This window comes from Vulpes lagopus, chromosome 4 (assembly GCF_018345385.1).
Source record: "Vulpes lagopus strain Blue_001 chromosome 4, ASM1834538v1, whole genome shotgun sequence".
Taxonomy (NCBI): Eukaryota; Metazoa; Chordata; class Mammalia; order Carnivora; family Canidae; genus Vulpes; species Vulpes lagopus.
The window spans coordinates 32298140-32321272 of record NC_054827.1 but is presented as its reverse complement, the minus strand read 5'-3'; the positions used below and the strand labels follow the sequence as shown (position 1 = coordinate 32321272).

Here is a 23133-nt window from a genome sequence, read left to right as displayed (position 1 = left end):
AAACTAACAGTTATACTGGATGTTTTACATATATTATCTCATGTAATCTACAAAACCACTGTACAAGTTCATTTTTTACAAAAGTTCATTTTATGGTGGAATATTACACAGCCATAAAGAATAATGAAATCTTGCCATTTGTAATAATATGGATGGACCTAGAGAATATTAAGTGACATAAGAGATAAATACCATAGGATTTCACTTATATGTGGAATCTAAAAACCAAATGAACAGGGACACCTGGGTAGCTGAATGGTTGACTGCCTTCAGCTCAGGGCATGATCCCAGGGTCCTGGGATTGAGTCCCACACCTGGCTCCCCACAGGGAGCCTGCTTCTCCCTTTGCCTATGTCTCTGCCTCTCTCTCTTTCTCTCATGAACAAATAAATAAAATCTTTTTTAAAAATTAATTTTAAAAAATGAATAAAACCAGCCTCTCATATATACAGAGAACAAACATGGTTGCCAGAAGGGAGATAGGTGGGAGGATGGGTGAAATAGGTGAAGGGGATTAAGAGATACAAACTTCCAGTTATAAACTAAGTAAGTCATGGAGATAAAAGTACAGCACAGGGAATATAGTCAATAATACTGTAATAAGGGCAGCCTGGGTGGCTCAGCAGATTAGCGCTGCCTTCGGCCCAGGTTGTGATCCTGGAGACCTGGGATTGAGTCCCACATCAGACTCCCTGCATGGAGTCTCCCTCTCCCTCTCCCTCTGCCTCTCCCTCCCTCTCTTGCTCTGTGTCTCTCATGAATAAATAAATTAAATCTTTAAAAAAAATACTGTAATAATGTATGATGGCTACACTTATCATGGTGAGCACTGAGTAATATACAGAATTATCAATTCACAAAAAAAAAGAATTATCAATTCACGATGCAGTGATTCACCTGAAACTAATATTGTATGTCAACTACAATTTAAAAAAAAAGTCTAGCATTACATCTGGTAATACAAAAAGACTAGTAATAAATGACCAACCAAGAACTGTTAACTTTCCACAGAGTTCATTCTCAGAACACAGAAAGCCATCTAATTGGTCACCTTAATTTTTTTAATGTTATTTATCTTTTTAAAAAGATAATACAATCTTAAGGTTCAAAATTTAAGATACAAAAGGGTATAATAATGAAGTTTCCTTTCTACCTCTGTTTCTTAACATTGATTGTCAGAGGATGGGAACTAGTGGTTATCAACTTCTCGTGCATCTTCCAGATATTATTCTGTGTGTGCTTAGGCAATTACTTACATCCAGTTCATAAAGACACCTGATTATAAAAAAATAACATCATGAAGGACTGCCTTAAGGATGTATAGCTCAAATATTTCTCTAGTTTCATGGTTCAACATTTTTTGAATCATTTATCTACTTTGAATCATGTATCTACTTGAGAATCAAAAGATCACATATACATATATACCCAAAATTATAGATAAAATTTCACTGGATTCATATACTTTTTCTATCCCCCGGAAACCCTATACACAGGTTAAGAAATTCCTATGCCAGTGAGGGGGCATTAGCTAAACTAAATGTTAAAATGGTATGATCCTGGTGCATAAATGAATAGATCAAAAGAAAAGAAGTTCAGAAACAGTCCTAAATCTATATAGGAATTTAATAAAGTGAGACCAAAAAAAAAAAAAAATTGAGACAAACTAGCAGTGTTGTGACAAATGGATAGCCATCTGAAAAATGACCTGAATCAATCTATAACTATTATGAGAATAAATCCAAAATGAATCAAACATCCACATGTAAAAATGAAACCATAAAATATCAAAATAAACTACAGTAATGAATTCTTCAGAGGATAAGGAAGATCTAAGTATGACACATATTCCAGAAACCAGAAAGGAAAAATCATCAAATATGACCACATAAAAATCAATCTTCTCTACTTAGCAAAAACCAATGTTTGCAATGCCAAAGACAAACTGCGGAAAAGTAATTTGCAACTCATCACAGACTAATCAACTAAAACAACAAAGACAAATATTTCAATATGAAAGAGAATAGGGCAGCCCTGGTGGCTCAGTGGTTTAGCACCGCCTTTAGCCCAGGGCCTGATCCTGGAGACCCAGGATCAAGTCCCACATCAGGCTCCCTGCATGGAGCCTGCTTCTCCCTCTGCCTGTGTCTCTGCCTCTCTCTCTCTGTGTGTGTCTCTCATGAATAAATAAAATCTTTAGAAAAAAATAAATAAAAGAGAATAAAGAATATAAATAAATCATAGAAAAGGAAATAAAAATGGTCCTTAAATGTATGTCAAAATGCTCAATCTTATTCATAACAGGAGGAATGTAAATTTTTAAAAGGCAAAAGATCTGTTCTGAAGAGAAACAGGAGCATACAAGTAATAAAATTTAAAAACTACAGTGTAAAAAAAATACAGTATGCTAAACATACTTTGAAAACTACAAAACACTGCTGAGGGAAATTAAAGACCAAAATACACTGAGAGATACTGTGTTTGTGGATCAGAAGACTCGGTATTATTCAGATGTCAATTCTCTCCAAATTGATCTGTAGATAAAACATTTGCAATCACAATGAAAATCTCATAAAAAGCTTTTTGGTTGACATTAACAAGCTCAATCTAAAACACGTGGAAACGCAAAGAACCTACAATAGCTAAAATAACTTTAAAGAAAAAAGTTGGATGACTCACAGTACTTGATTTCAAGACTTATTCTGAAGCTACAGTAATGAAGACAGTGTTTTACTGGCATAAAGACAAACAAATTGATCAATGGAACAAAATAGAGCCAAGACAATTCAGTAGTTTCTGTCTGAATACTTTTTTTTTTTTAGATTTTGTTTATTTATTTGACAGAACACAAGCAGGGGGAACAGTAGGCTCCCTGCTGAGCAAGGAGCCCAATGCAGTCTCTATCCCCCAGGATCATGACCTGAGCCAAAGGCAGATGCTTAACCAACTGAACCACCTAGGCGCCCCCTGAATAAACTTTTCAACAAATGTTGCTACAACCACTGGACAGCTACATGCAAACCAATTAACTTCAATCCTTACCTCACATCATATTTTTAAAAGTAGCCAAAATGGATCACAGACCTTAATACAAAAGGTAAAATAAAATGATACAACTTCTAGAACACAGGTAATTTTTTAATGGCTTTGGATTTGGCAAAGATATCTTAAATATGTTTAAAAGGCACAAATATCAATAGATTGGACATCAGAATAAAAAACTTTTGGACATCAAAATACTGGGCTGGAAAAATGAAAAAACAAAACAAAACACCCCATTCTGAGGAAAAAAGCACGTATCTGAAAAGGACTTGTAACTATGACATAGAACTCCTGCAACTTAATAATCTTTTTTAATGGGCAAAAGATGTGAATAGACAGTTCACCAAAGATATATGATGCCAAGGTACCTGGGTGGCTCAGTCAGTTAAGTGTCCCACTCTTGGTTTTGGCTCAGGTCTCGAACTCAGGATCATGAGATTGAGCTCCACATTGGGCTCTGAGCTCAAAGAGTCTACTTGAGATTCTGTTTCTCTCCCTCAGCCCCTCCCCCTGCTTACATGCACTCTAAATAAGTTGAATAAATAAATAAAATTTTAAACATACAGGGGTGCCTGGGTGGCTCAAGTCAGTTAACTGACTGTCAGTTTTGGCTCAGATCAGCTCATGGTCCTAAGATTGAACCCAATGTCAGGCTCAGTAGGTAGTCTGCTTGAGACTGTCTTCCTCTCTGTCTGCCTCACCCCTGCTCTCTCTCTCTCAAATAAATGTCTTTTTTTTTTTTTAAAGGGTTTATTTATTTATTCATGAGAGACACAGAGAGAGAGGGGCAGAGACACAGGTAGAGGGAGAAGCAGGCTCCATGCAGGTGCCCGATGCAGGACTCGATCCCAGGACTCCAGGACCATGCCTGGACCATGCCACCAAGCCGAAGGCAGGCACTAAACCCCTGAGCCATCCAGGGATCCCCTCAAATAAATAAGTCTTAAAACAAAAAGTAACAACAACAACAAAAAAGCCCTCTATAAATAAAATCTAAAAAAAAAGAAGGCTGAATAAATGGCAAACACATGAAAATATACTCAACATCATTACTCATTAGGAAAAGGCAAATTAAAACCATAATAAGGTACTATTACAACTCTGAGAAAGACTAAGATTAAATAAATAAATACATATATACATACTTACATAGAAATTAATTAATTAAAAAAAAAGACGAAGATACAAACCACAAACATACCAAGTGAATTTGAGGATATGGAGCAACTGAAACTCTCAAACACTGCTGATGGGAACAGAAAATGCTAGCAGGAAAATAGCTTGGAGGTTTCTTTTAAAAATACTTTTACTATACTAAGCCTAGCCATTATTCCACTCGTAGGTATTTACCCATAAGAAACTAAGAATACTGGGCAGGCCCAGTGGTTTAGCATCACCTTCAGCCCAGGGTGTGATCCTGGAGACTTGGGATCGAGTCCCATGTCAGGCTCCCTGCCTGGAGCCTGCTTCTCCCTCTGCCCCCCCCCTTTCTCTCTCATGAATAAATAAAATCTTAAAAAAAAAAAAAAAACTAAGAATATGTCCATACAAGGTCTCATACACAAATGTTCACAGCAGTTTTATTTGTAATAGCCAAAAACTGGAAACAACTCCAATGTCCATCAGCAGGGAAATGGATAAACAATTGTGGTAAACTCATACAACAGAATATTACTTGGCAATAAAAAGCAGAGAAACTACTGAAACACAAAACACAGAGGATGGAGGAAGTCATACAAACGAGAGTATATATGATTCCATTGATATAAAAGTAAACTCAGGCTGCCCCAGAGTTGGTTTCTTATCTACTTTTGCCCTTGCAACAAACCAAGGGAGCAAACTTGGACTTTCAAAAAATAAAAGTATCATCTGTTACTATAACACCTACCATGTGGTTCAATTCAATCATTTACCTTTGGTGGTGAGTTACATGGCCAGGAGTAATGCCAGGACAGGACTAATTATCAGCCTAGAAAAGGAACTTGCTCCATTATTTCAAAAATTGAGCCAAATTATGGAAGTTTCTTAATCTGGAAGTGGTTTTAATGCACACCTTATTTTCATTTTAACAGACACATTATCAATCCAGCAATATTTAGACCACGTAAATACCTGTATCCACATATTCCAGAAAGGGCCCCTTTTCCCATCTTACACCAAAGAAAGAGCCTATAAAAATACTTTATGGACAGGCTGTTATCTTTTCTTGTGTAGGGTCTTTTCTTATTTAGTGAGATCTGGGGATACCACAGAAATGGTTCAATACATCACAGCTTCTGTGGAGTTAGTCCAGTCACCAAATATGCATGAGATTCCACTGGTGGGACAGAATCAAAATGGTACTTTGATCCACTTGAGCCATTAAGTGCTCCCTATTATATAACATGCCCAGCCCTGCAGAATGAAGCAGACCCTTTTTTTATTGTGAAGAATAATGAGAACAAACTGATGGTTACCAAAGGGGAGGTGGGTAGAAGGATGGGTTCAATTGGTGATAGGGATTATGGAGGGTACTTGTGATCAGCACCAGGTGTTGTGTGGATGTGCTGAATCACCATATTGTACATCAGAAACTAATATTACGCTGTATGTTAACTAACTGGAAGTTAAATAAAAACTTAAAAAGTAATAAAAAAAAACATAATTTAAAAAGAAAGAAATGCCTTTTTCAGATTTCTGTCAAGCCATATCAACAGAGATCATTCTTAAAAGGATTATTTTGGCTTCTTACAGGATTGTTTTTATTGTACTTTGATTATGTCATGGCCCCTACTGTATTTATTATATAGATATGAGACTGATCACATCAAATAATAATCCCTTTATCAGGATTCAATAAAAATTCCTCTCAAGACCTAACAGCATACATTTTTTAATCTGTATCCCCTACTCATCTTATTTTCCTAGTTCTATTTTCCTTTAGTTTCAATTTCTTTGGTGATTAAGTTCTTTTCTGTTAAAATATATGAATTTCAATGAACATTATTAATCCATTCTACAATCCATCAGATAATTATATTTAATAATGATTAATTCTTTTGAATAAATTCTGGGGATCTAATGTACAGTACTATAGTTAATAATACTTTATCACATACTTGGAAGTTGTTAAGAGAGTAAATCTTAAATGTGCTCATCACATACACACACACACGAGGTAATTATGTGAGGTGAAGGTGGTGTTAACTAGTTCTGTGTTGATCATTTCACTATATATGTATCAAATCATGTTGTACATCTTATACAATTTGTTATTTATATCTCAATAAATCTGGAAAAATATTTAAACATTAAAACAAAACAAAAAGAATAAGTTTGATCTAGCTACTAAAATACTTTCAAATGAGTTTAAAATACTTTTAGCAGTAGTAATGTATTTGTTCCAGTTTATTCTTATGTACCCATCCTGTCCCCCACCAATGACCAAAGAACACCATTTTTAAAACTAAGCTGACATCATCAGTCCATGCTCTACCCAAATGCAAAATTTAAAAATGTGTTTAAATCAGATTTCTTTAAATGACATGTTGTGTTATTTTGTAACTATCTAAATGAGAAATCACTCTAATCCCAAATGTACACCAGCCTATCATCCTCCCTTTTCTAAATCTATCAAGTATCTGTGAAACAATTAGACCAAAAAACAAAACAAAACAATCAAAAACAAAAAACCCACCACAGAAACAAAAACAAACACCACTCACCAGTAGCATAGATGGCTTTGTAAAGCAAATAAATATTCATTAAAACTTTCAATGGGCTTCTCTTGTAGCACATAGTCAATGCGCTGGCCTCCATTTAGCATTCCCACATTGATGGGTGGGACTTCTTCTTTAACTGCCACAGAGGTCTCTTCTGTGTTAACATCTGGGCGTAGAAGAACCATAGTAACAATCTAAAAACTTCTAGCCCTCCAAGATTGTCCTTACTTCTTCTCAGACTGCCAAGTTTACAGTAGGCTGAGCTACTTTCTGTTCAGAAACCTTTCTGCACTTTCCTCCTCTTGAGTTCCTTAAAGCTTCTCCTCAAGTCACACTGATTTTGTTCAATTCATTTTTTTTCTTTCCTGGATCTCTAATAACCAATTCATTTGCCCCTGGTTTATAAACTAAATGTAAGTAGGGATAGAGATCTTTAGGTAGTCAAAAATTAAAGCAAAAATAACGCAACTTTAACTGTTAAATTAAGAGGAGAGTATACTAGTTTGTGTCCAGCCAGGAAAATAAAACTGACCAATAATTACGCAGACATTTCCCTATAAAAGAAAGGTGGTTTACAGAGAAGGCTCCTAACACAACCCCCACAATTCCCAAGTGAGAGATGTCTTTTAAAACCTCTTTACCAGATGTTCTGCTTCTCTTGACATCTTTCCTCACAAATAATGTTTTTCCATAATTTGTAGCTATTAGATAATAGAAAAGACTAGCAGAGCTGAAGGTGTGTAGGACTCATAGTACTGACTGGTCCTATGCAGAGTTAAGAATGACACACCATGGAGTTACTCTTATCTGACCCGATCAGGAAATCACAGTGCGCAGGGTTACTAACCACTCAGCTTCTCTGAACTTGATTCACATTCTGCTTCAGTTTCTTCTGTAGTTTCTGAAGCTTGTAAGGCAGGGTATGGAGCTCTAGTGAAAGACTTCCATGCCATCCGCAATGAACCTAGCAAGTTGTTCTTAAGGTCCATACTCATCCTGGTCAAGCCCTCTCTCAATTCTGAAACATATAAGAAAGAAGAACATCAGAGACACCTGGGCAGCTCAGTGGTTGAACGTCTGCCTTCGGCTGAGGGTGTAATCCTGGGGTCCTGAGATTGAATCCCATATCGGGCTCCCCGCAGGGAGCCTACTTCTTCCTCTCCCTGTGTCTCTGCCTCTCTGTCTCTCATGAATAAATAAATAAAATCTTAAAAAAAAAAAAAAGATCACATGGTTTATAAACAGTTTAGGGTCCAAACAATTAAACAAAGTGAATGAGGTCCAGTCCGTTTGCACTGACCAGATGATCTAGAATTACAAGTTCTGTATTCACACTTACCTAAGTGCATCCGCTTCCTGCCTTTATGATGTGGGATCAACATTGGCTCAAATTCCACTCCTGGGACCACCATCGGTTCAATCCTATAGGCCACAGGATCAAACTACATAGGAAAAATAATAGCTACAGATACCTTTGCTGAAGAAAGACAGTCTTAGGAACTGTGTATTAGGCCAAGAATAATTATAAGCTCATTAAAACAAACAAAAAAAAAGGGTTGTGTTGCCCCATCACTTTCTGATTCACAATACTCTAAGTTGTCTCATTACCTCAAATAGCACAGAAAAAAGCATATCATCAAAACAAAATTTTATGTTCTTTACTAATAAGTCTTAATACTCAGGTGAGAACACAGGAGCTATCCAGTACTTACAGGGTGATAGATATTGAAGAAGCCTTTGCACGTCGGAAATTTATAGTTGGGATCAATTCTTTTTAGTCCTCGGACAGTAAGGAACATTCCAATAGGAGATCCGAAGGCAAAGAATATTTCTGGTTTGTAGATGAGCCGGGGATATTTTACAGACACCTGGAAAGAGGATATAAAAGTATCTCTCATTGATAACAAATGTAATATCTATTCCTACCATACCAGTGGCAGGCAATAAAATGACTGAAGAGAATTAATTAGTATTGTTACCTGCCCAATGCCAACATGTAGATAGTCACCATGCCCAGTAGCATCAGTTTTACTGCAGACACCTGATTCTTTGGGGATGTTAGATACAGTCACGCCTGAAGCTGGCTGCAGGGTTGGTCTATTAATATCCTAAAGAATAAAATAATTTTGTGGAGCTGCTATGTTGTAAAAATATCCAAAGAATTATATAGTTTTTACTAGTTTGAAAGTATACTTGGAAAAGTTGTGAATAATTATAGGAAGAGTCTTCAGCAAACAAGATAAAGCTGATGAAAACAAAAGTTGCCTTAAGTGATAAACTGACATCCCTACATGCTCTAAAATGATGAAAGCTATAATAGCTATTTGGGCAGCACTTGAAACTTCAGGCAACTATTATGAGAGAAACAATAGCAGAGTATGATGAAGAGCAATGCCACAGGCCACTAAGAGTTCAATGAAGCGCAATGCCCTTTTAAGAAGTAGAATGTCTATATGGGTATGGAAAATGATGCACGTACCAGGCCAAAAACTGAGCCTTAAATTAGAACTAAGCAACCTGTTACAAAGTTGAAAAATAACTACTAAGATATGGAAAGGAATTCAGGGGCTGAAAAAACTGAATGTAGAAGTATTATTACAACATAGCCAAACCTCCAGTTTATTATTCTAAAGTAAAAGAAGCCAGTCACAAAAAGTCATATATTGTATGATTCCATTTATATGAAATGTCCAGAACAAAATCCATAACGACAGAAAGTAGACCAATGGCTCATAGGAGGAAGGAATGAGGACTGACTGCTAATGTGTATGGGGTTTCTTTTTAGGGTGATGTAAATGTTCTCAAATTAGACAGTGGTAATTGTGACACAACTCCGAAAATACTAACAATGACTGAATTGTATACTTTAAACCGGTGAATTTTATGGTTTGTGATGTGAATTACATTTCAATAAAGCAGTTATGAAACAAAAACAAGAAAAAAAAGGAAAATAATGCAATGGTGGGAAGACTCCAGGGGAGACAAGACTTCTGAAGCTAGTAACATTTTTAAGGATATCAATTAAGAAGAAAACGTGTTTAATTTCTAAACAGTACCAAAGATCAGTTAACGAAATTGGTCAGTTGACTAAACACCTCACAAAGCAAAAGGATACAAGGATGACAAAAATCATTTAATCCTACAAGCTATTTTAAGCACATACCATTAAACTTTTTCTGGTCCTAAAGTAGTTTAATATCTTCTTTCTTGGTCCTAGGGGAATTCCCATTTCCTGAAGATCTTTGTCAGTACATAAAGCCTAGGCATAGAAAATCAAATATCCTTCTTATTTCTAGACAAAATAAAATGAATTAAATGTCTTATTCTCTGAGAGGAATAAGACTGTACACTATTGTTCTTTGCTTTATATTAACAGGGCTCTCTAGTAGTACAACATCAGTAATAATTTCGAGAAGGAATAATACTTTATTCACAAAAGCCTGAAAAAAAAAAAGCCTGAAGAATTATCAGTACTATACAGTATCAATGCTATAGTAATACAAATGACATGTTATTATTTTACATACACACACACACACACACACACACACATCAACCTACAGAAGTGGTTATCTACCTGCATAACACAAAAACACTCCTTGATTTCCATGCTGACTTAGATGTCACATTCCTGAGAAAGATTATATCCCTACTCATGGACACAAGCAGTAAGAACATACAACATGGAGCATGAAACAGACTAACAATCAAGATCTCAGCTTAAGTTCTACTCACCTGATTAGGTTAAGGCTTCCTTCTCCCTCCCAGACTACGTTAGTCCTATTATACATTTTTTTTTAAGATTTTATTTATTTATTCATGATAGACATAGAGAGAGAGAGAGAGAGAGAGAGAGAGAGAGAGAGAGACAGGCAGAGGGAGAAGCAGGCTCCATGACAGGAGCCCGACACGGGACTTGATCCTGGGACACCAGGACCACGCCCTGGACCAAAGGCAGGCGCCAAACTGCTGAGCCACCCAGGGATCCCCCCTATTATACATTCTTAATACTACTGTGTACTTTTCCTACTTAGAACTTATCACAATTGTAATTAATTATTTAATGTGTCTTCCCTACTAAACCATAAGCATCAGGATGTTTATGTTTACATGTTTATGGCTTACATAATATCTGTCTTACTGACCACTCTATCTCTAGTACTTGGTATAGTACATCTGATCATATTAAACATTCACTAAATACCTGTTGAATGAATGAATGTATTGCAAGCCTGACAAAAAGCAAAAAAATAAAAGGGGGGGTAAAAAAAAAGCAAATAAATAAGCAAATATCAACAGTAGAGCTCTTGGAAATGTAACAGAAAATAAGAGGTGGGATAATTAGTGGCCATTTATTCTCACTCTGTTTCCTGAGCTATGTTGTTTTGCAGTCTTTGTTCTATCACTGTGTTTGTCAATATGCCTCCTCTGAACTTTGCTCTCCCACAAAGCAAAAATCACTTTATAAGATAAAACACACATAAATAATGCTACAGGACATTACTAATGATAACAGAGTATTTACGACTAAAGGGCAGCTCTTAGTCAGCAGTAAGATGAAGATAAGCATAAAAATGCTAAAAACGGCATAACATAGTTTTAAAAGATTGTTTTTACCAGAGCTTCCTTATCTACTTTCTCCTTCTCAAAGACACTGAAGAATTCCGAGAGTTGCAGTTTCTTCAAATCTTCCTCTAGTGTCAGTGTGTCTCCCTGATCCATGACAATATTTGGTGCATCCTAAAAATTAAATTGTAAAGCTCATATTCTCTAAATTCATTTAGATTGTCTTTTATTATTACTATTGGCAACAAAAAAATGTACTATAGGAGAGTTCTACATAAAGATATACTTAATTTTAAGTAAACTGTAATTTGAACAAAATATAAATTAAGTTAATCTCTTAAGTTTGCAATTTTAGTTGAAACAACATTTTTAAATAAATGAATGCATGAATGATTATCCAAGTATTCTTCACCTTCACTAACAAAACATTTATTGAGCTCTTATTAAAGAAAAAGTGTTTAAGACATAAAACAACCCAAGATAAAGTCCTTGTCCTGGAAGAACTCACAGTCAAACAATAGAAACAACACTTCTCTAAAAAGGGAAAATATACAAGATAGTATATGCTAAGTACTAATTCAAACCTTTAAAGTGTTCACAGGACTTTTAGAAAAGATTTTAAACATCAAGTCCTCCCACTGCTTTCAAATGACTTTCTATAAATTATACCACTTTGCATCCAATTCATTCTTCATTTCCTCATCATATGAAAACTCCATTTCAGCTCAATGATTCTATAATTCTAACAACAGATGAGAAGTGCATAATTATAATGGAAAATAAAATACCAACAGTTGTTTTAGAATGTGGCAAATATTTGTGGAAGCATATCATATTACTATCTTGCTTCTATCAGCCAAGAATGACAGAGATAATTATAAGTCTGTTAAAATTAAGATAATCATAAAATTAATATTATGGTATGAGACTAAACTAAGCAAACGACAAAATATAGGTCTAGGATCTAAAAATCTGTACAAAGAAATAGTACCAAAAGAAGCTATCTGTACATCTAACTTACCTTTTCATTATCCATATCCCCCAAAGAATCTTTCTGATTTGTTAGGATATCAAACAATATAAGCGAACCTAAAATAGAAGAAAGAAGGGATAATTTCTAAGCACTGGCACTACACAGTTTTATACAAAAAGTATTAAGCCAATTACCTATGTAGTAAAATCTATAAAGCAGGAAGTCTTTCTTTCCAATCCACCACCACCACCCTTCTAACTCCTTCCAAATGCTTCATCACAGACCAGTTCTAGACCTCTGAATCGGATACTGATAAAAGACACTGTATTTAAAAAACAGGTGTCCTTAATATGTGATAGTCTTCTCTGGTCACAGAGAATTCATATGTTACCTAAACTATGACCAGCAATGGATACACCCCCTTTGAAATCAGGGTTCCTCTGCAGAAAAAGTGTATATATTCGGTTCATTTCCGAAGCAACTGTGTCCACAATAGTCTGACAATAGGTGGGGCTATTGTAAAAGAAGACATCTAGAATTGTGTCATTGGTGAAATGCCTTAGGCGGTTAATGCTGGGCAGAGTTATTCGCTGCAGATCTCTGAAAAAAAAAAGAAAAAAACATATTTTAAGCAGAAAATCTAATACATTCCATAACCTCCTCTAAGTTATTACTCAGCTTAGCCTTCAAGCTTAGACTTATTTAAATTCACAAGAGACAGCAATCAATTTATAGGAAATAACAAAGGACTCAGAGACATATTTAAGCCAAAAAGATGTGATCAGCAAAAGCCAATGAGAATCTCTACAAGACAAATAATCCAGTTTCTTCAATACATAAATTCCAAGGAAATAGAGATGGAAAGGTGATCAAGAGATTAAAGAGAGATTTAAAGACGTATCAATGAACTCCAATTTATGAACCTTACTTGGATCCCAGTTTAAAATGTGTGTGCATATATGATCACAACTGTATTAGACAATTGGAAATTTGAACACTGTATATTTGCCAATATTAAGAATTTTTTTAGAGGCACCTGGATAACTCCCTGCTCTGTGGGGAGTCTGCTTATCTCCCTCTCCCTCTGCTCCCCGCCACTCATGTGCACACTCGCATTCTCTCTAAATAAATACATAAATCATAAATCATTTTTTAAAAAAGAATTATTTTTAGGTATGACAAGGGTGCTATAGTTAATTTTTTAAGACTTTATTCATTTATTCATAAGAGACAGAGAGAGAGGCAGAGGGAGAAGCAGGCTCCCTTCAGGGAGCCTGATGGAGAACTTGATCCCAGGATCACACTCTGAGCCAAAGGCAGACAAACGCTCAACCCACTGAGCCACTCAGGCACCCCTAGTTAATATATTTTTAAAAGTCCTTTCAGATATAAAAACATTAATAGATAAAATCATATAATACTTTAAGATTTGGTTCAAAAATAATATGGTAGAGGGATGGGCAGTAGACAGGGGTTGGAAGATAATGGATAGAACAGAACTGGCCATGTTGTTGAGGCTACCTGGGGCTGGGTAATCATAATCTGTACATGAAGATTCATTATACAAGCTACTTGTGTGTACAAAATTCTCTATAATAAAGGTTTTTTTTAAAGACAGAAAATACAAGATTTTTCTAGAATTCTCAGCATTTTTTAACCACAAATCAAATGATAAATGGATCCCTTTCTCGATACAGAATTTCTAAAACCCTTGAAAGAAGAGGAAACCCAAATGCCAAAGCCAAGAGAACTCATATCTTGCAAAGGAAATCATGCTGACATTATCCAAATCAACTTCCAGTTAAAGCTTTCTCAAAATACTGAGAAGGATTCCTCAAAGATTCAACAGCTTCTGTAGTTTAGAGAGGGCAATTTGCCCTTAGGAATCTCTTAGTATCATCTCAAATATGACAAATGTAAACTCCATACCTAGTAAAAGCAACACCACAATATCTGGCACGTGGAATATGCTCAAATCATATAGTACTAAGAACTGAGAGACACAGAATCAGAAAAGCCATTTTTCCAAGACTAACACCAAAATACCAACTACTTTATCTTCTAGAGAAAAATCTGCCATTCTATCCTAAAACTATATTATGAGTACACTTGTTTCTGGAAAGAAAGAAGTATTTTGCCCTTAATATAAGGCAACCTTCTCTGACATTACTATAAAATCTACAAACAAAACTACTGAGGTTTTTGACTTAAAACAGCCATCACTTAAAAATTATATGAATTATTCAAGTTTAAATGCTAATAACTTAATGTTTGGGGGATTTCTTTTTCCAAATGTGGACAAATATTACCTAAATATGACCACAAAAGGAACAACAAAACACTTTGTACATCTTGAGGTAAGCTGGCTTGACATCTGAAAATGGAAATGCTTATACACCATGGGAAGAAAGCAACATTTGGTTTTTTTTTTTTTTTTTTTTTTTTTTTTTTTTTTTTTGCAACATTTGGTTTTAATGCTAAAGAAATAATATACCTGTAATAGTAAATAGTAACGAGCTAGTAAGACACACTGCAAGAAGATACACACAGCACATTACTCTTAACCAGTTTAGTTAAACCAAGGAACTGGTCAGCATTTAATAATGTATCTCTAAAAAAAGACATAGAAATACAAAAAACTTCTTGTTGAACAAATTTTTTTTTAAAGATTTTATTATTTATTCATGAAAGACAGAGAGAGAGAGAGAGAGAGAGAAAGAGAGACAGGCAGAGACACAGGCAGAGGAAGAAGCAGGCTCCATGCAGAAGCCCGATGTGGGATTCGATCCCAGGACTCCAGGATCACACCCTGGGCCGAAGGCAGGGGCTAAACCACTGAGCCACCTAGGCATCCCCAACAAATTTTTATAAAATCAGCTATTGCTGATTATAACCTCATCCATATCACTGATCAGAAAATGTATTACAATCTTAGTTAACAGCTCAAACATATAAGGTATTACTCACACATCCACACCAGTAGAATGCAAAGGACTGTGCCAGTTGACTGGAAGAAATTCTACCCTCCCAATCTGCTGATTTTCTTGGGCTTTCTTAAAATGTGTTTGTAGCAGGTTCAAGGAAACACTGCGAAAATCATTAACTGGAAAAGAAATTGACTTATGCATCACCAGGGAAGCAATGAATTCACAGAATTAGGATGCAACAGATCATGTAATTATACTCTTATCTCCATTTGCCTAGAACACATATTTACTTGAGTCAAAGACAGCAAAGTGGTATTCAGGAAATATTATCAGTGCACATAGGAAAAGCTGTTCCTTTAAGACAAAACTTTACTATACAAAACATTTTACCCAAAGAAAAGCTAACTTTAAAACTTCTGTGTCATGGGGGCAGCCAGGGTGGCTCAGTGGTTTAGTGCCGCCTTCAGCCCAGGGTGTGATCCTGGAGTCCCGGGGTCGAGTTCCATGTCGGGCTCCCTTTAACAAACTGTCACTCTATTTATTTCATTGTAAACTATTTATCAATAAAGGCTTTTTTTCCCCCTCACAAAAACAAAACAAAACAAAACAAAACAAAAATAAAACTTCTGTGTCATGGGAACTATTTCAATGTTTTTTAAAAAGGGGGGGGGGGAAATCACGTGACTGTGTCAACTGGCCTTGAAGTTAGATTCTTATTCTAACTTTCTGGTTCTTATAAAAAACCCTTATCCAATATTTTACATTAAAAAAAAAAAAACACTGCTTCTTGTAATTCATTCTATATCAATCTTAACCTTCCAGAAGGTTAATGTTTAGAAGCATTAGCCAGTAGAAGAAGATTCCCAAGTTGGAACAGACTCTAAATATGTACTATTAAGTTTTAGAGGACACTACCTTTCAAAATCAAGTTATACTAATAGCCTAAATACTCCAAATAGAATATCAAGAGCTTTATCACACTACGAATTATAAAAATGACTGAAGGTTCTATTATTCATTTAAACTATATCATCTTTTTGGTTCACTTTAAGTTTGGAATGGTTAGAAAGACAGCCATCACATTCATAATACAATTTTCTACGGATTAAGGACTTGTTCACTCAAGAATTATTAGTTAAGAGCATAAACTATTAGCCTAAGGAATTTACTAGTACTTTAGGTCTAGGTTAAGAAGCTTTAACACCTTGCCACCTGTCTTTAGCTCTCCAAATCTTATTATGCAGATAAGACAAAAAACTAAAAACAACACTTTATCTCAGCTCACAGGAGCTCTAATATCACCCTTAAATGATTTAATCTTACATGCTTTGCAAACATACCACACTGTACAATGCTTCGAAAGCGGAGATCACAAGCTGGTCCAATCCCATGGACTACAAAAACCAAGTGATCTATTTGCAAAGGCTCTCCTACAAATGAAATTTAAAAGAATAATTATTTCATATAACTAGTCTTATATTCTAAAGTCAATCATTCACAATGAATAGGTTATAAAGATGGCAAATTAAAATATAAGATCATTTTTTAAAGTATGTATGTATGTATGTATTTATTTATTTATTTATTTATTGGAAGGAAGGAAGGAAGGTAGGTAGGTAGGTAAGTAGGTAGGAAGTTAGTTGAGGAGCAGAGGGAGAGGGACAAGCAGACTGCACTCAGCAGATGTTGGGTCCCTCAGCCCCAAGATAAGGACCTAAACAGAAATCAAGACTCGGTATCTTAACTGACTGAGCCAACCAGGTGCCCCAAAATAGATTACTTAAAGAACACAAAATAGTTCCATATTTTACTGTAAATATAATGATTTTATTGTGTTTATTTACTTTGACATAAATCTGTAAAAAGAAATTTTCAGGTTTTAAACTTATTTTGAAATAACTGAGATCTTACAGAAAACATGAAAGCATAGTATAGACACTCCTATGTACTTTTTACAGATTCAAAACTTTAACATTTACATTTGCTTTATTATTCTCTACATGTATGTGTTTACACACACATTTATTTTTCTGAACCATTTGGAAGCAGGTTGCATATATCATCAGATTGCACACATCATACATCTTTAACTCTTTGAATTCTTTAATATGTATTCACTAAGAATATTTTCCTAAATAATCACAGTACAGTTATCGAATTCAGGCAACATAATATTGGTAGGATACTTTTATTTAATATTCCATTTCTATCAATTATACCAATAATGTCTGGTGTGTATATAAAACCTAAATTTTTAGACTCATTTTTTATTTTATTTTATTTTTTTTATTTAAGTAATCTCTACACCCAACGTGGGGCTCAAACTCACAATCCTGAGATCAACAGTCACATACTCCTCTGAATGAGCCAGCCAGGTACCCCTAAATGTATCTTTTTAAATTACAGTAAGTCTAAGACTTGTAAGTATAGTAAGTCTAAGACAAGCCATCTCAGGGATAAAAGGAATTTTATAATCCAGCTAAGTATATTATAAAACCAACCATAAATGGCTTTAGCTGGATAGCAATGGATAACCATCCAGGTTCTACTGAAAAAGTTTTCCTTAGTTCAAAATCTTCAAGGACAGGAGTTACCAAAAATAAATTTTTAACCAAACAGGTGAAATCATACTTCTTAAAATTAGGACTAAATCAGTTCATTTGTACCAAGTGACCTCTTGATTAGTATTGCCAAATTTTACCTATCCCACAATATATACTTAGTAACTTTAAAATCGATTTTTAGGGACACCTGGATGGCTCACTGGTTAAGCTCTGCTTTCATACTCGGGGTATAATCCTGGGGTTCAGGGACTGAGTCCCACATTGGGCTCCTTGAGGGGAGCCTGCTTCTCCTTCTGCCTATGTCTCTGCCTCTCTCTCTCTGTCTCTCATGAATAAATAAAATCTTTTAAAAAATAATAAAATAGATTTTTATATCTATTAAGATTTTTAGTGGGTCGTATGGGTGGCACAGTCAGTTAAGCATCCAACTCAGTTCTGGCTCAGGTTGTAAACTCAGGTTGTGAGAAGAAGCCCTGCCTCCTGCTCTGCACTCAGCTCAGAGTCTGCTTGTGATTCTCTCTCCCTCTCCCTCTGCCCCTTCCACTTGTGTGTGCACGCACACTCTCTCTCTAAAATAAATAAATAAATAAATCTTAAAAAAAAGATATTCAGTAAAGTGATGCTAATCTTAACTCAAAATAAGCACATATGACTAAATCATTTTTAAGTCTTGAGATAATCCAAATCCATAGAAAAAGGTCACAATTTAAGTCATAAATAAGCCCATCATGAAAAATAAATGATTAACATTACCACAATGAATGTCAACAGAGATGTTCTCAACTCCTCTCTTCACTGTTCTTGGTCGACCCTGTTCAGTGGGTGTTGAACCCCATTCATCAGACCCTGCAACTGGCTGGTAATGCACCATAAGCTTAAATAGAAAAGGTCAAAAGATCTCAGAGAGAAAAGATCTACATTATAGACGTCTCTATTTATACATTCTGAGAGATAGGAACATGTCTTTCAAAACAGAATCTCAGCTGGAGTTTTGATATGTAACTCTAATGGTTTAAAATTAGAACCCTGAAAATACTGTAGGCCAATGTTGTACACATTAAATACCTTATGATTTTGTCAATTATACCTCAATAAAGCCAAAAAAGAAAAAAAAATCAGGCTAAGGAATCTCTCAATAATACCCTATACATGTAAAATATGCCCACATAACGTGCCAGTGATATTCTTTATATTCTTATATTCTACAGTAGTGTAATCTTTCCTAAGAAAATTCTTTTGTGGGCAGCCCTAGTGGCGCAGCAGTTTAGTGCCGCCTGCAGCCCGGGGTGTGATCCTGGAGACCCAGGATCGAGTCCCATGTCAGGCTCCCTGCATGGAGCCTGCTTATCCCTCAGCCTGTGTGTCTGCCTCTCTCTCTCTCTGAATAAATAAATAAATAAATCTTTAAAAAAAAAAATCTTTTGTATAAGGTGAATGAAGTAAAAAATGGTGGCAGTGGATACAAGCTTCATAATTGTAAATGCAATGTAAAAATTACCAAAGGTTTTCCTAAATAGAATCCCTATGAAAAAGAAACCAATTAAGATCTCCTTAGTAATGCAATTAACCTTTAATCCCACATGAAAGAAAGGCTTAATTCGCTTTACCTTTGGATTGTGTAATATAATAATTTCTCTGTTGGGAGATTCCAGTTTCTTTTTCCACTCATCCAGAGTTACAGCAAGCATGTACGTTTCCTTAAAAGAAAACAAATTTCATTAGACTTCCCTAATAACCCTCTATTAAAACTGAACTTTTTTTTTATAAGAATACCACTAGATAAACAATTTCATAAGAATATCAGACTCCTGTTTATCAAACTATTTGAAAGGTCTTTTAAAATTACAACAGATAATAGTATAGAACAAAAAAAATCACTCCTACTTTTATCAAGTAGACTAGATAAAATCATTGTTCACATTTTTATATACTTTCAGTAATATTAATGTCTACTCCAATTTAAAGAAAGAACATTTCAGACTGTTTTCAGAGCCAGAAAAAGAAAAGGCTTAAAAAGACCAATCTGGGCAGCCCCGATGCCTCAGCAGTTTAGTGCCACCTTTGGCCCAGCGTGTGATCCTGGAGACCTGGGATCCAGTCCCATGTTGGGGCTCTCTGCATTGAGCCTGCTTCTCCCTCTGCCTGTGTCTCTGCCTCTCTCTCTCTCTCTCTCTGTCATGAATAAATAAATAATCTTTTAAATAAATAAATAAACAGATCAATCCTGTGATCATAATTTAAATATTATTAACAATGATCACCACTAGAGAAAAAATTTTAACTTAAAGGCATAACAGTTTCCATGGTATTTTATTTTATTTTTAAATTTTACTTACTTGAGAGAGAAGGGAAAATGAGCATTGAGAGAGAGAGCACAAACAGAGGGAGGGGTACAGGGAGAAGTAGACTCCCCACTAAGCAAGGAGCCTGATGTGAGACTAGATCCAGGACCCCTGGGATCATGACCTGAGCTGAAGGCAGACACTTAACTGACTGAACCACCCAGGTACCCTCCACAGGATTTTAAAATCTGAAAATAAAACCACTTCATCTTGAAACTAAACTGAAAAAAAGAAATTCTATAGATATGATTCAGATAGAACCAAATTCTTTCTAGAAATTTCACAAAAATAAATCACAAGATTATTAAATAAAAAAAATGAAAATACATGAAAAGGGATCAAGGTGTACCTCTAATACTTGGCTGAAGCTCTCTGAGTAGGGAACATACTTATTATCTTTGTCTCCCTTGTAAAACCAGGTACATCGTCTCACTTCTGATGCTAGCTCATCCCAGTATACAGCATACCGCATCCTCTCCCCCAAATGCACATCATATCTGCCCCCATCAGTGGGGACAACTCTCCCATCACAATTTTTTCCTATCACAGATTGGAAAGGGGAAAAGAAGTACATTTATCAAAATAAATCTCCTAAAATACAATTCTGAGTATACTCTAAATAATGTTTATGAGACATAAGAATGAACATTTTCTTCTTGGCTAAACAAACAAAATAGAATTGATATTTTTTTCCACTACTTTACAAACCATCAAAACCATTCTTGGTTTTAATGATACATGGAAAAAAAAATAATACACAAACAATATTTTGTTCTTTTTCTGAGAAGAGACAGTAGTGTCCCATTAAACAAACAAACAAGTATATAAGGCTTTTCTGAGTTTCTGCTTGAGGAGCCAAAGGTAAATTAACAACTGTGACCATCATGATGGTAAAATAGTTAATAGCATCATTCTTGTTTCATAAAAGAAGAAAAAACAAGTGATAAATGAAGAATTCATTCTTTGCAATGTGACATGCCCCCACTCTTTATAAACAAAAATGGAAACATGCTGGAACATAAGACATTATTAGATAACTGTGAAGAAATTACAGTAAGTACTGTTTTCAAATACAAACCAGATTCTTAAATATTATAAACTGACTGGTTAGTAATGCAAAACTTCTACTTCTATATAAAAATACTATAGGAGAGAGAACTACAAAAATGCTATAGAGAAAACTAGAAAAAAAACTAATATTTTTAATGGCACTCAATATAGTAACTATCATATTAGACTGAAATAGTCTTTATTAAAGTAACTATCAATATAGTAACTATCATATTAGACTGAAATAGTCTTTATTAAAAGTCATCAATATAGTAACTATCATATTAGACTGAAATAGTCTTTATTAAAAGTCATCATTTTCATCCTACCAGAACCATATGCCTCTTCCAGCTGCTGTGAATCCTCGGAGTTGAAAGGAATCCATGTCTCTTTAGAATCTATTATTTTACAATAAAACCAATGAGGAGAAACTGGTTCATACAAACTGCCAGCATCCATGTCTAGTAGCTCAAAGGAACTACATGAGTTTGGTGACGGGGATGGATCTGACTGGGACAATTGTTCCTGCTGTGATTCCGCTGATGACATTTCGCTCTCTAAAAGACAAGATAAAAGAAACTATCGTGGGGGGGAAAAAACTTTCCAGTGAAATTGCTCTCTCATACACACACACACACACACACACCTGGTCATTTTAAGGAGCCATTTCTGAAAGAAAGACTAATCTCAAGGGGGCCACACAACTGAATTTAGAAATAACCTATAAATTAACAGCTGCATTTGAGGGGGAACTTTTAAAAAAATGCTTCTTATAGTCAAACCACCTTACACGGATTTCCCAACTCTGGGGAAACTGCATGGCTTTAGTCAGACAATAAATTATAAGACAAACCCAGAATCCCAAGAAACACATGGTCAAAAACTTGACTGCAACAAAGCGTCTCATCCCAAATCCAATCTATCACCAAAGGCAAAAAAATTTACTCCAACTGTCTTAATAACACCTATATTTTAGGCTCCAGGCCTCTATCGCTAAACACTTACATACTGGATTATTGGGATCTTACAATACTGAAAGTTAAACTCTTCACTTAAGAACCTGTCACCTTTGATCGATTCTTGAAGTGTACTCGGGCACGAATTCTGAGAACCTGAACCTGGTCGGAACCCCCGTACGCAAGCGCGCACCCACTGCCACGGCGCCAGGCTCAGGTGAAAAGGAAAGAGTGACCTCAATAGCCTCTTTCCCTCAAAGACGACTCTGCCCTAGGTGGTCACCACTCAGACCCCTCAGCTGGGACACTGCATACATCGAGGTGCGTCCCACCTGAGGGAACTGAGCCGCCTGCTATCTCGGCACCGGGCGCAGAGGGATGGCAAACACCTGCCCTCCCCCGAGCGGACGCTCCCCAGGCTTCCGGCCACTGCATCTTTCTTCCCTAGCACCGATTTACCTCACAGCAACCCTGGCGTGCCCCTGCTCCCCACGACCCCGGGCCTCCTCCTGCAGCCCGGACCAGAGGTCGGAGACCTGCCTCCGCCCGCGTCCAGCCCTGCAGAAAGGAGCGGAGCGGATGGAAACACAGTAATCTCCCGGGGCCTCAGAGCGCAGGCGGCACACACGGAACCCTGGCCGCTCCCCCCGGATCGAGGTCACCCACCCCCGGGTCGGTCCTCCTGGCACCTCCCCTCTCGGCCTTGGGCATCCCGTCCTCCTCCGCCCCCGGCATCCCCAACCCGCAGCCCAGCCGGGCCTCCCTGGGCCCAGCCGCCCACCCTGGCCCGCCGCCGCTGGCTCACCTGACAGCCCCGCTGCCTTTCACGCGCTCCTGCCCTCGCTGAGGGGGGCACGACATGTCCCCGCGGCAGCCTTTCCCGGGAGCCCAGGCGGGGCGGGGCGCAGCAGGGCGGAGCCTGCGGCCCCGCCAGGCTCGTGCCCAGCACTGGGCTCCACTGCGCTCCCAGCGGGCGAACAGAGGGCCGGGCGACCGAGAGCAGAGGCGGTGT

The 23133-nt window shown here is 36.5% G+C and overlaps 1 protein-coding gene across 4 annotated transcripts in view; it reads right to left on the bottom strand.

Moving 5' to 3' along the window:
• The window catches only part of DDHD2 (DDHD domain containing 2), a 25911-nt gene extending 2778 nt beyond the window's left edge, over positions 1-23133 (bottom strand). For 3 of the 4 annotated variants that reach the window (XM_041752826.1, XM_041752824.1, XM_041752828.1), the window contains exons 1-16: positions 22927-23133; positions 21495-21722; positions 20465-20655; positions 19381-19470; positions 18527-18647; positions 16550-16639; positions 15250-15385; positions 12674-12882; positions 12331-12398; positions 11361-11483; positions 9907-10002; positions 8723-8851; positions 8456-8611; positions 8083-8185; positions 7591-7761; positions 6747-6909 (exon numbers count right to left, since the gene is read on the bottom strand). In XM_041752826.1, the coding sequence (XP_041608760.1) occupies positions 6747-6909; positions 7591-7761; positions 8083-8185; positions 8456-8611; positions 8723-8851; positions 9907-10002; positions 11361-11483; positions 12331-12398; positions 12674-12882; positions 15250-15385; positions 16550-16639; positions 18527-18647; positions 19381-19470; positions 20465-20655; positions 21495-21714 (2066 nt within the window). In that variant the 5' untranslated portion in view covers positions 21715-21722; positions 22927-23133. Of the gene's footprint in view, positions 1-6746; positions 6910-7590; positions 7762-8082; positions 8186-8455; positions 8612-8722; positions 8852-9906; positions 10003-11360; positions 11484-12330; positions 12399-12673; positions 12883-15249; positions 15386-16549; positions 16640-18526; positions 18648-19380; positions 19471-20464; positions 20656-21494; positions 21723-22580; positions 22759-22926 lie in introns of those variants that run through there. The other variant, XM_041752825.1, reaches the window with a different exon arrangement.